Consider the following 14,992-nt stretch of genomic DNA (forward strand, 5'->3'; position numbering starts at 1 on the left):
AAGAGAAATAGGCTGGTTTGATATGGTTCACCTTCAGCTGGTGCCAAGGCATGTAATTGAGCTGTTAGTGGTCCAATGTATGCATTTGCACATTTGGAACCACGTAGATTAGATTTTGCAACTAAACGTATGTCCAAAATGCTTATTTAAAAATCTGCAAGGGACTTTTTCAATACAATGCGTCCATGTATACATATAAGACACAGACATAGCTCCTCGATGCAAATTCTTTTAACAAATGGAAGCTTAAATTTCATTAGTATTGGAGTAATAAATGCATAAGAAATTCCATGTTTAAGTTAGTGATTTAATGCAAAACTGTAGTAACTACTTAATGGATAGCTAGTCACTCTTAATGGTGAAAGTCTGCAAATCTATTTTATAAATGCAGACATACTGTCAACACATTGCATTCTGCACAGTCTGCACTGATGAGCACAACTTGACCGTGATGCGTCTCTTTGCAATAGCGGACTCAATTCGACTGGTTGCCGACCGGTTGCATTCTGGTTATATTCTTATATAAAAGCAAGGTTGCCAAACGCCCAGGAAATTTTGTAGTTAAATTGCCATCCTGCAGCAACTGCATCACTGTTTGTGGAGGAATTTCTCCTTCAGATCTATGAGGTTTTGACTGGAGTCAGTAGTAAGTAGTTAATAATAATTCCTGTTTAATCTGAATTTTGTGTATGAAGACGGCAGCAGACTTGCAGTTTTCGCTGATTTATCACTTTTAAATCACCGTATTATCACAAACAGATTGCATGTAATTGCCAACATGACCCTATTCAATCAAAGTGATAGCGCTGCCATCATGACACACCCAAATCATTTTGAAGATGGCAGCTGACTGAGTGGTTTCAGACCCGTCTTTAAAGCAACCATTTCAAAAATAACAAGATCACAAATTAACTGCACACAGTGGCCATAATTTCGGTTGTGGCACAATCTCAAACGTCTGTTTTCCCTATTGTGACTGTAGTTTAAGCATCTGCAAATCTGATCACAAGAGCACTGAAAAAAAATCTGAAAATCTACGTGTATGAATATGTGGTAATACAAGTTTAAAAGGGAACAAACCCAAAATGTATTGAAATAAATTTAGTACAAGTGCATGTTGAATTGTATGAAGTTTTTAGGTGTTTTCTTCCACAGAACTTTTCTAATAAATTAATTAAAGGCCGGCATTAAGCAAAGAATTCAAAGTCACATATTTAAAGGTCAATTCTGCATCTTGAAAGGGTTGAGCAACAGGAGACTGCCGATGTATGCTTTGTTTATCATTTTCAAAACAGCTTGCAACATTGTTTACAGCTATACTCTCCAGTGGCTACAAAGTCTCCTCTTTACTGTGCCGCGTAATGAGAACATCATCTTTGATTTCTGTGCAGGTGGGGGAGGAACAGCACTGCAATAAATTATTAAACAACAGATGGACACATGTTTCACTGGCAAGTATGTAATTAACATTTTACCTGAATCAAGGCAAAGCACTGGCTTCCAACACCACTCGAATTTAGGCTGTACAGTGCCGCTTTAAGGGTGAAACAATATAGGGCACTCAGATAGCTAAGAAGCATTGTTTTCCTCCTCTTTTGCTCTTTACATTGCCCTTCACAATACCATAATGCATGGTGTGCACCACTCAGCGGTACACTAATAGCTAATGTAGTGCCTCTTTGCTGGTTGCCACAGTGATTTTATTTCTCTCAGCAGCAAGTGACACACAGCTCATTCCAACTCAGAAATTGGTCTTCTGTTGCTATGATGACAATGTAGCTCTCCATATAACTTTAAAATATGCTTTTATTCCACATGGTATCAAGCCCCACACTGCATTCAGTGCCAGCCTACACCTCTACTTTCTATTTGTATGGGAGGAACAGATAAGACCAGGAGCAACTGGAGGCTACAGAGTAATTCACAGCAAAGGTGTATGCGCATCCAAGCTAAAATAACAAATTATCAATCACATTTTGAATGCAGAAGCACCATGTGGCATATTCCCAGTAAACAACCAAAGTGGACAAATTAGGCAAAATGAAAACAGAGTAAAATATACCCGGTGGGCCATGAAATTATGAAAGGCTCCAAAAGCATCCTGACGTCATCATTTTAATATCGGAGCACGCAATCTCTATTCAGTGACGCTTTTAAGAGCAGCAGTCATTGCTTTTTGCTAGAAAATTAAAACCACCATAAAAAACATTTTAAAAAGTACATTTTTTTAAATCCTGGCATTGTGACATGCTACATATAAAAGATGCTTCTTTTTTTTTAAGGGTTAAAAATAAAAACACAGATTGGAAAATGATTGTAGAGGACAACACAAAAGGAAGAGACACAGACAGAAAGGGTCACAACTGGAAGATTCCTTATTGACTGGACGACTGAATAAAAGGTTGAAATATTTTGTGTAGATGACATGAGCTGGCTGAATACGGAACAATAACCCCTAATTATGCAGCAATAATAACTGCCATATTGTGTATGTCAGTAAAAGCACTAACTAAAATATGCTTGCTTATATTGGATGCCAGCACAAATATAACAAAACGGAAATAACAGTCTCAGTTTGCGGCCTGTGACAAAACTGATGGTTCTTTGAGATAAAGGATTTTATGAACGGGCATTTCAATAATCACAATGAAGCAAATGCATAAAGGCTTCACTGTCAACCATCACTCTGCAAGTCTTTTTCAAGATGCTACAGGAACACAGTAATCAAAAAGCAGCTTAGTCTTTACATGCGTATAAAAGGGGACCTATTGTTCTTCACATCTTTAATATAGGACTCTACTACAGTTCATCCCCCTGATTGAAACAAGCCATTTTCTTTCCCACTTGCTTTTCAAACCCTTGAAGCTAACTTTCATCTCATTGGCTATGCCTCACAAACAGAAGGTTTGGACAGCGGGTAGATGAGGCTTCTATGCTCTGCATGACATCTGCCTTTACTGATATCATACAGAGCAAAGAGCTAAAGAAACTGTGAAATGCAGTGTTTAGAGCACCCTGAAGCCTGACCTTTAGGCTCACATGGATTACTTATACATATGCTGGCCTTAATATGTGAAAATTCAGCTGCAACAATATGTACAACAGAAAATAAAGAAGAGACTAAAAATATAGCACTATACTGTGCTATATTTGAGTGTGTGTGTGTGTGTGTGTGTGTGTGTGTGTGTGTGTGTGTGTGTGTATTCAAGTGAGTGAGACTCACATCAAGCACAGGCTGCAATACTTCTGTTACTTCTCCTCTGGCTTCCAATGAAACATCAACTGAGGCAAAAGGACGACTGGCCATCTGCTGACGCTCTCTCATCAGTTGCTGTAATACCAAACACAGATGACAGATAATCAAAACACAATGCATACTCTAATACAACAATAGAAACAGTGAAAAGCCTTTGGGAAATGTGTTCTGCTGCATATAACTGCATACATAGTACACAGTTATAGACATAATTTACATCAAGATATAAAAATCCTAAAAAGGCTTTCATTTAAAGGACACCCCAAATCAATATGATGATGATGATGTTCTGTAAGCTGTCATGTAACATATTATAGTAATATACTTCATAGGTTTAAGAATGAGAAAGAATGAAGAACAAAAAATGAAATACTGACTTCATCAAGTATAACCTGGGCCTACAGGGCTATTACAGCATGAGGCCAAAAATCAATAGCAGATATCAATGAAAGACTACCCATAAATGCCCATGACTTAAAGACATGGAGAATTACTAATCACTGAGCTCCAACTCCACTTGAAAATTATTTTTATATTATTTTTATTATTATAATATAAGCTGTCCATAATTGTTGTTTTTTAAATATATTATTAAACTGAAATAAATGCAAATATGTATTTAAAAAATGTATCATGTACAAATAGGAGGTACAGAAATATTCAGAATATTTTTTAAAAACACAATCATTAAAACAGAAAGACATAACATTAGACACATCTAATTTACATTAATATTAAAAATTACAACTATCAGTGTATGAATGTGTCTTTCCAGATTTGATCAACACAATCTGCAACATATTTACAGGTTTCTCTCCAAGCTGCGGGCAAGTTATCACCTCAGTGACAATTTCTGTGGCTTTGACTGAGCAGAAAATAGCTTCTCTTGTTCCTCATTAATCAATATTGTAAAACAACTAGCGCCACACTTTCATCATTGTCTGATCAATATCTAAATAGGCTGCCATTTTAGCGCCAAGGACATCAGTGATTGTTATTGGATTTGTGATGAGCTTAAGTGCGTTGCATTAAGATCTAATTGTACTTCAGATTAGTAAGCATTTCACGTGGTTGTGCTGGTCAGCCTCATAACCTGACTTTCCTCTGCACTTCTCCTATGCATCGCTTTACATCTGGACAAAGATACAAAAAAAAAAAAAAAAAGTCACTGCAAGAAAAACCTTTCAGAAAAGAAAACGTATTTGCTGCCATTTGTGGGATTATACAATGCATGTGCTCCAAAAAGCATGTCACCATTGAGGAATAACTCCCTATTTTGTGGCCAATCCTAAATGCTGCTATATATGCAGGCCACTGTTAACCAGTGACAACAGCATGGCTGGTATCGTTTTTACTATGAGAGTCTGTCTGTGAGTGAGTGTGTTTGCTCCCACACATACTTTAATGTAATGGGAACAAAGAGATTTCAACAATAAGATCGCATTGCAACAGTTCAAATTGTAGGCAGGCGAGAGAGATCAAAAGGAGTAGAACAGATGGTTGTGGTCAAAAGGGGCCACTGGGCCTCATTCACTAACATTTCCGTAGAAATGGCCTTACCCTGGGCAAACAGCAAGCGCGTATGCAAAATTAGCGTCGAATTCATGAAACCTGTGCAACTTATTCGATTCTTACGACTGTTCCTATTTTAGTGATTTTAGTGAATCAGAATTAGTTGAAGCAGAAAAGGCAATAAATTCTAATAATAAAACTGTGTTGAACTTTGACCGCGGCACATACAAGTGCTCCTCGGCCAACATGCTTGCGCTGCGCTTTGCTCAACACAGCTGGAAAACCGAAAATTTACTTTTTTTTCTTTTTGTGCGTGCCTTCTTTAGTTTATCTTACACAAAAAAGTCAGATTTTTCAACTACAATAGACCATTTAAGCACTTTTCAATTTATCTCATACTATCTCATTAAGAAAACTGTGTGACTGTTTGGGTCAGCTGTATGAGAACACTGAGTTTTCTGGTGGCATAGGAATTTGTCCTTGGGGCAGTAATGAACCCTGAAAATCTTGTGTCCAGACCCTCACCCTGACTCACCCTCAATATAATTAGGTATTCATTAGTCTGCCAATTAATTGGCAAATTCATATGAGGTCTAGAAAGGTTGACAGCACTGTAGAAATGAACGGGGGGGGGGGGGGGGGGGGCTAGCAGTATATCAAGGACTCAATCTGTGTAACAGGTTCTGTTGAAGGTGCACACAGGAAAACACCAAAAAAGGATGTCGTAACACTAATATGATATACAGTAGCAAACAGTGACTCATTACTAAGAGGGTTCTTCAAATAGGACCAAAAGCATTAGAATATTTTTGTAGATTATAAATTAAAAAAAAAAAAAATGTACACAAGCTTATTACAGAATTGATCACATGTCAAATATTGCAGATATCTAATAAAGCTTTTGTGGAATGCAGCTTTAGTTAACCTAAAAGTGAAACAATAATAATATACAGAAAATATTTTTTGGGCTTAGCTCTATATAGGCACAGCATACTAATTTGCACAAGATACAATCTATGATTGTACCCGGCTTCCTCATTATTAGAACAACGTCACCAGTATGCTAGTGTAGCAACTGTTGCTTCCTCATTTGTCTTAGCTCTCAATCCATGTAGATTATTTCGCAGTCCTATCTAAAAAAATGGAAAGTGAGGCATAACTTTATTCTCAATGGCCACTGGGAAATAAAAATGCCTGCATATTATCACCAATCAAAAGCAATACAAATCACTTAGGAAGTTTGCTGACTTTCACAGAATTACAGCCTGATTAACAATCAGTCCAGATTGCAAACACAAACAGCATCTGTTCATCCCCCAAATATGAACAGAGAACAAATTCCATGATAATTCAAGTTATGGACACAGTAGTCCAAAAAAAAAAAAAAAAAAGTAAAACTTTACTATGGTAACAAGTAGAGAGATATCCCTGCCACTAAACAGCTGAAACAACCATTAATGTCTACATCATCAGTAGCTAATAGGTTTGGCCGTTGATTCCCTTGTTTCTCGATTCTTCCACTATTTCTACAAAGGACTCTTTGAATACTGTGACCGCACCATTACTGTACTGTGGTCGTACTTTTAAAAAGCTGGAAATCACTTCATATAGAGTAAAATATCCAGTCTCTAATGTGTGGGCCAATTTTAAAAATTAGCTATACAGCCACGGTATTCTGTATATTCTGTGTATCACAAACAGTGAAACACATACTATCATGTGAAAAAGAAAGCATACTGTCTTTCAGTGCTAAGGTTTCACTTATCAGGACACAATTTAAAAAAAATAAATAAATAAATCTGGTCCTTACCAAATTTTACATTAAGTACAAACTAAGATGAACACCACCACATCATATTACATCATGTCATTATTTATTTAAATAAAATCAAGCAAAAATGCAGAAGTAGTGTGTGAAAAACTAAGTACAACTGTAAGGCTCCCACATGAATTAAGAGTGATGCTAATGAAATGCATTTGATTAATCCAACTGAACTTTTTGCAGTATTGCAGCTATGGAACATCAGCACCTTGCAGTCATTGAGTTGACCATGAACTCTGTATACCAAAGTATTGTACAGTCAAATTAAATGAAATGCTGTGGTGGGACCTTAAGAGAGCTGTGCATAAAAGAATTCCTGTAAACCTCAATGAACTGAAGCAACGTTGTACAGAAGAGTGGGCCAAAAGTTCTCCACAACAACGTCAGAGACTGATAAAGTCATTGGATTGGATTTTCACACAGTGCGTCTTTATTTTGGTTTTGTTTTGTTAAATAAATAATGACATGTTATAATATGTGTTTTTTTGTGTATCTGAGGTTGTACTTAAAACATTTTAGAACCCGGCAAGGGCCAGATGATGTTTTATTATGTCCTGATATGTAAAACCTTAGAACTGTAAGAGGGCATACTTTGTTTTTCACATTGCTCTATATCAGTGCATTATTTTTGAAGACTCAACTATTACTGTATTGTTGTACAGACTTACTGGTACAACACCACACATATTTGTTGCTTCACTCTGAAAACATTGCCTAGGGGAGGTAAAGCCAAGAAGAAGAAAAAAACCAACAATATGAAATTGAGATTGATCACCTGATTGATTTTTCTTCTGTAGCTCCGATTTTTAAACTTACATCTGAGGTCCTGTGTTAGATTGTGGTACATCTCTACTATTAAACATCAAACCAGCAATACCAAACCAATAGATCTGACCTGCCTAGGCCACCACAAGTCAGAATGAGAAATTTTTGCCCTTTTCAATAAGATAAACACAGGACGAAGGGCCCAGCAAAGTTGTTGCAAAACAAGTAAACAGCTCAACGGTTATTATTGGTTCCAACAGAAAAGCTTCAAATCCAACAGCATTCATCTTAAATGTCAGATAGAAGTAATGTTATTTATCATGCTGCAGAATTAATTTAAAGCAGCAACAAACCTCAAAAAGAGAGCCGGAGCAAAGTCAGGGAATGCTAGAGCTTTTCTCTGTGTCCAGAACATGCTTCAAAAATGGGCTGGCAATACAATCATCAAAGGTCCAATACAATACCAGAGAGATTCTAGAAATGAATACTAAGTTACTCACAAAAGGCAAGAGTGAACTCTGTAAAACCAATTAACGTTTGTGCAATGACAGACTGATTTTGTCAAGAATACAAGCTGGAGCCATTCACAGTTTTGATAAGGGTGGGCATGGAGTGCATTACTATGCAACTTGATTAATTTGGCAAGTGAGTGCATGAATTATCTGTCTAGTGAATACAGCATTTTGTTCCCTTCACTGGATTCTATAAAAGGGTAGGTGTCATCCCGCCTCTGAGCATATTCTACACCTAAGCAGGTCACTTTGTCCCTTTCAAAGATCACTGGCTATACCCACAGGCTCTGTCCTGCAGAATAAAAATAAAAGTAAACACTTTAAAATGGAAAACAAAATGTTGAATTGCTTGAAGATATGAGGTTAAATGAATATATGAAACAGCAACTTATTAGCAGGATGGCTTCTAAACTTCCAAGGGTAAGCTATGACCTAAGTTGGACAACTAACAACAGTTGTGCTCGATGTGTAATATAAGGCGAATTTATTAGAGTGCAAACTTTAAACTGAACAAAGGACAATCAAGGTGACAAGAGGCTTAAGAGTAGGATAATCTTTTTGTAGCAATCGATGGCTGCTGATTGAGCTCTTCAAGAGCAGACACTGAGACCAACAAGTCTGCAAAGGGACAAGTGAAAATTATGTGTTTAGTAATGTGTTGCTTTTACTTCTGTCAATGCAAGCACAATAATAAATCAGGCTATCCAAATGGGTGTGTTTAAAGCGGCTATTTTGGGTGATACTTAAGGCTCTTGGTGCCTGTATGTAAAAGCGGGATGTTTGTTTAGGTGTTGGCCAGTCGAATATGTACAGTCCTCTTTGGAATACCGGCCTTTGTATTGTCACTGAAGTATTTGTTTACATTCTTTGTAACTAAATTAAAGTGACTGTCATTGCAATCACTTTCAATAAACACTTAACGCTGTTCAGCTTTTAAACTCAAGGGTCTTTTATGCAAAACAGTATTTGAAACAACACATCCGCACACACAAATGGCTTTGGTTTGGATTATTCTGGCTAAGGCCTGGATTACACTCACATGCAGACAAGCAAACAGACACCTGCGAACATCACACGTAAGCAGCTGTTTTAATTACATTTCCTGGTGTGCGTAGATGATGCATATGTAGCCAGTAAATTTAGCATAGTTTCTGTGTATGCAAATCCTTGATGGTCAGTTGATGGTCATGTGGACATCAGTACAAACAAAAATCAACCATAAAATTCCCAATTTTAAGAAGATAATTTTATGGATAATAGTAGGGGCCATCTACACATTAAACCCACAGGAAACCCATGCAATAAAGCTCTTGGCACACAGTTTTTGTGCGGCTGTTAATGCCAACTGCAGACTGGAAGTCTGTAGTTATGGAGTCAGCAGAGCATCGGTCACCTTTGTGCACTGTGCACCTCAGTACTCAGGAACCCCACTATGTAACTTTAATGGTATGCCACTTTGTGACAGAAAAATCATTCTAGAAGAATGAGCCTGGACACCAAAGATTTCTGTATGATGACAGTCCTCCCAAAACACAAATTCACAGAGAAAAAAAGTAAATGGAAACAGACATGCCACAATAGATGACACAAGCCCTTGCCCTTAACTTTTACATTCCTCACCTGACACAACAGTCATCACACTATCACATTTGGCCACAGCAGTTATGAAGGCCATGATAATGTCATAAGAATGGTCCTTTCTCCTACAATAGCACCAAGGATCATTGCTCTGCACAACCATCTGTATTTACATATGTTGCAAAGCATGTCTCTGTGTGCGAGAGAGATAAAGAGAGGAGCTGCATTAGATAAATTCATGTACTCGTGTGTGCATCATCTTTTTGTCGCGGTCTTGTGAAATGTCAACATTCCCTCCCCTTCTGTTCCCCCCACAGGTAGTTTCAAAGAGGTCAGCCCTTATCCTCTTCTGTGGCATTTACAGCTGTTGTCTTCCTCCCTTTGTCCCCACTCAGGATCCAAGTCTTGTCACCTACCCTCAACTAAAATTATTCAAATACAAAACCTGTCACATTGCTACCATATCCTTTCAAGTCCAGACAAAAAGGAACCCGTTATCCAATTACTGCTTTAGTGCGGTAAACGATCAGCATTGTAAAATTAAGTAAATACAAGGAATTACATATTCACCACTTCAAAGCTTCTTAGATGCTCTTATTTAGTATTGGCCTGTCCTCCATTCACAGCTAATTTTCAGGATTATGTCCAGACAATGATTGCTTGCATATATACAAATACTCAAATTTGATCCTAGAAAAAAATCCAAAATTGAGTAGAGAATCTGGCTGATATAAACGCATTGCCTTTTCGATCTAGCACAGCCCAGAAGGACTAATACAGACTTCACATCAAAAAGCCAAAAAGTATCAGATATCCATATGCCAATTGGCCTAATCAGAATCTCATTATTGTCTCTGCCATCCCTGAAAGCCTCATTAGGACTCATTCATTCCATGCCCTTATGTCAGATTGAGGTTTAAATGGCCCACAGACCAAATCCTTCCATCTTGCACTTGGACAAGTCTTTAAGTGCTGAGGCTGTTCACCAACTCTTTCAAATTAACTGGACACAGTGTTTACAAAAGAGCCAAATCAGTTCACCAATGAGACAAATTGGCAGAACCAAGTCAGTTAATCTAATGCTATATGAGACCTACTGCTTCAGCACGTGTGTTCAAAACAAGTGAATTTATGGTTTTTCTTTAGTTACCAGTTGTATACTGTACCTATAAAGGTTGGTCACTAGAGCCTAATGAAGATGCTAAGAATTGCCTGTATAGAGTTAAGACTGTCCACTCTAGGAAATGAAGGTAATTTTGTGTAGCTGCCTTTAGAGCAGACAATGCTACAAACCGAAAATATTGCTTGGAGGTTTTTGGGGGTTCTTTTCTTAAGGATTGATTATGGTTCAGTTCTAGTCCATCCTTTCACCCTCCCACTGCGTGAAGAGTATAACTCTATACTGCTGGAGGGTTTCTTAATTAATGGTAAAAATACAGCTTTAGACAGATGCATGTAGAAGGATCATGTCCATCTCCTTCTAGAAAATGTGCCTGTTCCATGTCAGTTCTTAAATCCTTTCAAGCTTTTTCAACATTTCCAAATGTTCCGATTTCCAATTTTCCATTTCCATATGTGTTTATAATGGCAAAAATTAAAAAGATAATCATTAAGTTACAAATAATTTTTCAAACATGTCCAGGGACATGTATAACTGTACACATTTTTCCAAGAAAGACGTTTAATTTTGTTTGTTACAGAGAGAGTCCTGAGGTTAGCAAGCCTGCATTGGCACAGCTTTATAAGCCACTTAATCGTAAGGCTAGTTGGTTTAAGAATTGCCCTTAATAAAGCAGGCTCTCCGTGTGAATGTGCAAACTGAGTGAAAGTATCTAGGGAAAGGGTGCAAAGGTTGGATTAGAATCAGACTTATGCATACATCCGTTAGAGACTTATAATAGAGGATACTAAAGAAATCTGAGAAGCGGATATAAGCTGAAGGTCACTCACAGAACTGTTCCTTTTGATCCTTTTGCCAGCTGAAGCATTAGTTTCACTGATGTCTAATAAAGTACTTTTTAAATGTAATCCTAAACTGATGATTGCAAATGATGGTAAATGGGAGAAAACAGGCCTGCATCAAGATAATGTTTACAATTATTGTAATAACTGCACTATGAAATATGAAGAGGAAAATTAGTGTTTTGACCTTATAGCTTCAAAGACTTAAAAGATACAAGTACTTAGTAAAATAATGCATTAGATGTCCTACTTCATACATGAAACTTTTTTACTCTGATAGCATATAAAACAGACCTTAACTGGTTCTGTAATGATCTCTTGGGTATTATGGAAGAGCGCTCATGAAAGCTGCCACATAAGAAGTAGTTAAAAACTACTTGCACAGCTGAAGCACCCATTACAGCACTGAATAACACCCTCCAGGCTGTTACAGCTTTCAGGAAAAGGTTACCAACACTGCTTCTCCTTAAAATGTTTCTTTAAAAGTAGGACACCTGAAAAGGACATGACAGAAACCTTGTTGTTTTGGGTTTTTTTTTTTTTTTTTACACATTTATAACCAAAAATTTGCATTTTTCAGAATACACAAGTAGCACAGGTTTAAATATATCACACATTGGTTGTACAAAATCTGCTGGCTCAACTTGGTTTGAGTGCATGGACAAAAAATATCTGATGAAAATTTCACATCTATGTTTGTTTTAGGGTGCAGGATGGAATCAGATTCAAAAGCGCAGGTGTAGGTATGGAAAGTAAGATTTACTAAGGCCTCCTTTAACAGGCCTAGAGACCAGTTGGTGACCCCCTGGCAACCTTGGAGTGCAAAATAAAAACAAAAAACTTTTGCCTTTAAAGTAAAACTTATCCCTTTTAAAATGTGTTGCTGCAGTAGTAGTGAAACTTCCAAGTTTTACTACCACTCTGCAAGTAGTTGCTGCAGAGAAGTGAGCATCTTCCATACAAACTATGGGAGACTGACACAATTTTGCTACCAACTCTCTTTGCAACTACTTTTACCTAGTGACAACCAGCAACCACTTGCCAACTATTGGGGGGGGGGGGGGGGGGGGGGGGGGGGGGGGGGGGGGGGGGGGGGGGGGGGGGGGGGGGGGGGGGTATATATTCTAAGCCTGTGTGACTGAGCCCTTACTTGCATGATGTTTCGTGGAAAAAGGGCATTGCTTATTTCTAGAGACAGATACATGACTTCAGAAGGTGTGCCTTCAAATACACAGCAATAAAATACACACTAGATAGATGTATATGCTATTTTAGTCAGAACAAAACTTTTAACCAAGTGAAATTAAGATATGGTGGATTTTATTTAACTATATTGTTTTGAGCTGACGGCTGAAGGACGGTGACAAAACAGATGAGCAAACAGAAAAAGTGAGCAGAATTTTAATGTCATGAGCCCATCTGTTTGCATTAATTTTTTATTGACTTTAATTCTTTGGATAGGCATGATTCGAACTCATGGCAGCTATCATTCTTGTTTATTTTCATATATCAATTAGAGGATATAAAATTCAGATCCTATAATTATCAATGTCATCCCCAATGGGGATATAAATTGTGAGAGATTTATTAGTAGACTGCATGTCATAAAGGCTGGATATGCACAAGTTAAACTTCCTGCTATTGAGGATCAAACAGCATCTAGGAGAATGTATGGATTCACTGAGGAGATGGAAATGACGGTTACTCTTACAAAAACCAGAAACCACCCAATGCAGTTCGGGTTAAGGGCACCGAGATGAATTTGCATATATTTGCTATTTGCCTAAATTTCCTCCGCAGTATCCTTCTAACCCTCTTTTATCATTTCTACTGCCAATCATCTCATCTTTAATCCTTTTTCTTCCCCATCTTATTCAACCCCATCTTTCCAACACTGAATTTTAATGATTAATATCCACCTTTTCCTTTGGTCATTCACAGTATCTGTGCTCTATCCTTTCATCCTTCTTTCCTCTGGCCCATTAAACTTAAACTCACAATTTATCACAATTATCTTTACGTTAAATATTATATTAATATACTTTAAAAATTTCTGAAAAAAATGATCAAATCGTCAGCTTAAAGCCCTCTAAAAACTGAACTAAACATCATGCTGAGAACATTATAGTCTGCACATCATCAGCCAAATGGTGGCACCTGAGCATTCAGAAGGCACACAAGGTTCCAGCTGATGTTTTTCCACAGTTATTAATTCTAAAGATTAGAACAGCAACTTTGTACTTGTTTACAAAGCTCATAGATTTTAAAATCATTCATCAACATGTGTTACTCAATAAAGGCGGTGGCAATTTCAAATCCAATTTGCACTGTGCCATTGTAAGCTGCCTGGGCGGTATTTGACAGTTCTCAGGAAACATGTTAAAGGCTGATGTTGTTGGTGTAAGATTACAGGACTGACAGCTTTGGGACTAAGAAATAGCTTTCTCTAAAATTTTGAAACTGACAAAGGCCTCGCAGGCTTTTTCTAGGGTGAAACCTGTGCAGAGAATGTGTCACATGTAATATTATTGCATTATATGATACCATAAATACTGTCATGATGGTTAGAGAGTAAAAATATTGTTACATAACATAAAGAACACCTCTTGACAGATGTCTCCATATGAAACCCAGAATACTTTTAACCAGTCGCGCTGGCTTTGGTTGCATGGAGATGCAGTCTAGTAATAATGGTGTATTATCTGACAAAGAATGAATTTTTAATTTACTATTTTTATTTTATTTTCACTTGTATATGAAGTGAATCAGAGAACAGAATGGAAAGTCTGCGGTATGGCCACCAGTGGCTGCAATATAAGCCCTAAAGAACTGTTCATTATCCCTGGAGGCCAAGTGAACAGACAAGCCAATGGTTTCCCAGAATGACACAATTAGAGCAACAATTATTAGACACCAAGTGCAAGCTGAATATATACAGTGCTGGGCAAAAGTCTTGAGCCACCTCACTTTCTTATAGTTTGCTTCCAAATATTACTTTGGCATCTGGAGCAATAGTTCTAAAGGCTTTCAAATTTTTACTTAGACATTTGCTTTTTTGCTCATTTTCAGTCCAGTCGTTCTACATGACCATTTTCAGAGAAACGATACAAAATCTACAATTTTATATTGTATGTTAGGTTCTCTGTTACTTGCAGCCTGTCATAAAGCACATTATTTGTTCCCATTTCTTCAGTTAAATCTATAAAAAAAAAATGCCAAAGGTAACACAGTTTTGACAGGCATAAAATAGTATTTTTTGCACAAAGCTGTAAGGTAATTCAAAAGAGCTATTAGTCAAAACTTGGGATATATCGGCATGGTGTGCAGTGTGTCCTCACAATTCTGAGGAAACTGTACAAAACAATAAGTGGCAGGCCTAAAGAACTATATCTACAGCATATGAATACTATCTGAAGGGTACGTCCTTAAAAAATAGGGGGAAAAAAAACCCAGGCTAATTGAAGAATAAAGGTGGTCATACCAAACGGACTCTGAAGCTCATTAGAATTGTACAAACTCTCATTTTGCCTTGATAATGTATATCCATGTATGTTTGTACATGTTGCAATAAATAGCTACACCAAT

At 37.3% G+C, this 14,992-nt stretch overlaps 1 protein-coding gene across 1 annotated transcript in view; it reads right to left on the minus strand.

The window, feature by feature from the left end:
• The window catches only part of atrnl1b (attractin-like 1b), a 65,335-nt gene that overhangs the window by 6,734 nt on the left and 43,609 nt on the right, over positions 1-14,992 (minus strand). The window contains exon 27 of the mRNA XM_030754822.1: positions 3,224-3,331. Coding sequence (XP_030610682.1) covers positions 3,224-3,331 — 108 coding nt within the window. The remainder of the gene's footprint in view (positions 1-3,223; positions 3,332-14,992) is intronic.

Source organism: Archocentrus centrarchus, chromosome 19 (assembly GCF_007364275.1).
Source record: "Archocentrus centrarchus isolate MPI-CPG fArcCen1 chromosome 19, fArcCen1, whole genome shotgun sequence".
In the NCBI taxonomy this organism is placed as follows: domain Eukaryota; kingdom Metazoa; phylum Chordata; class Actinopteri; order Cichliformes; family Cichlidae; genus Archocentrus; species Archocentrus centrarchus.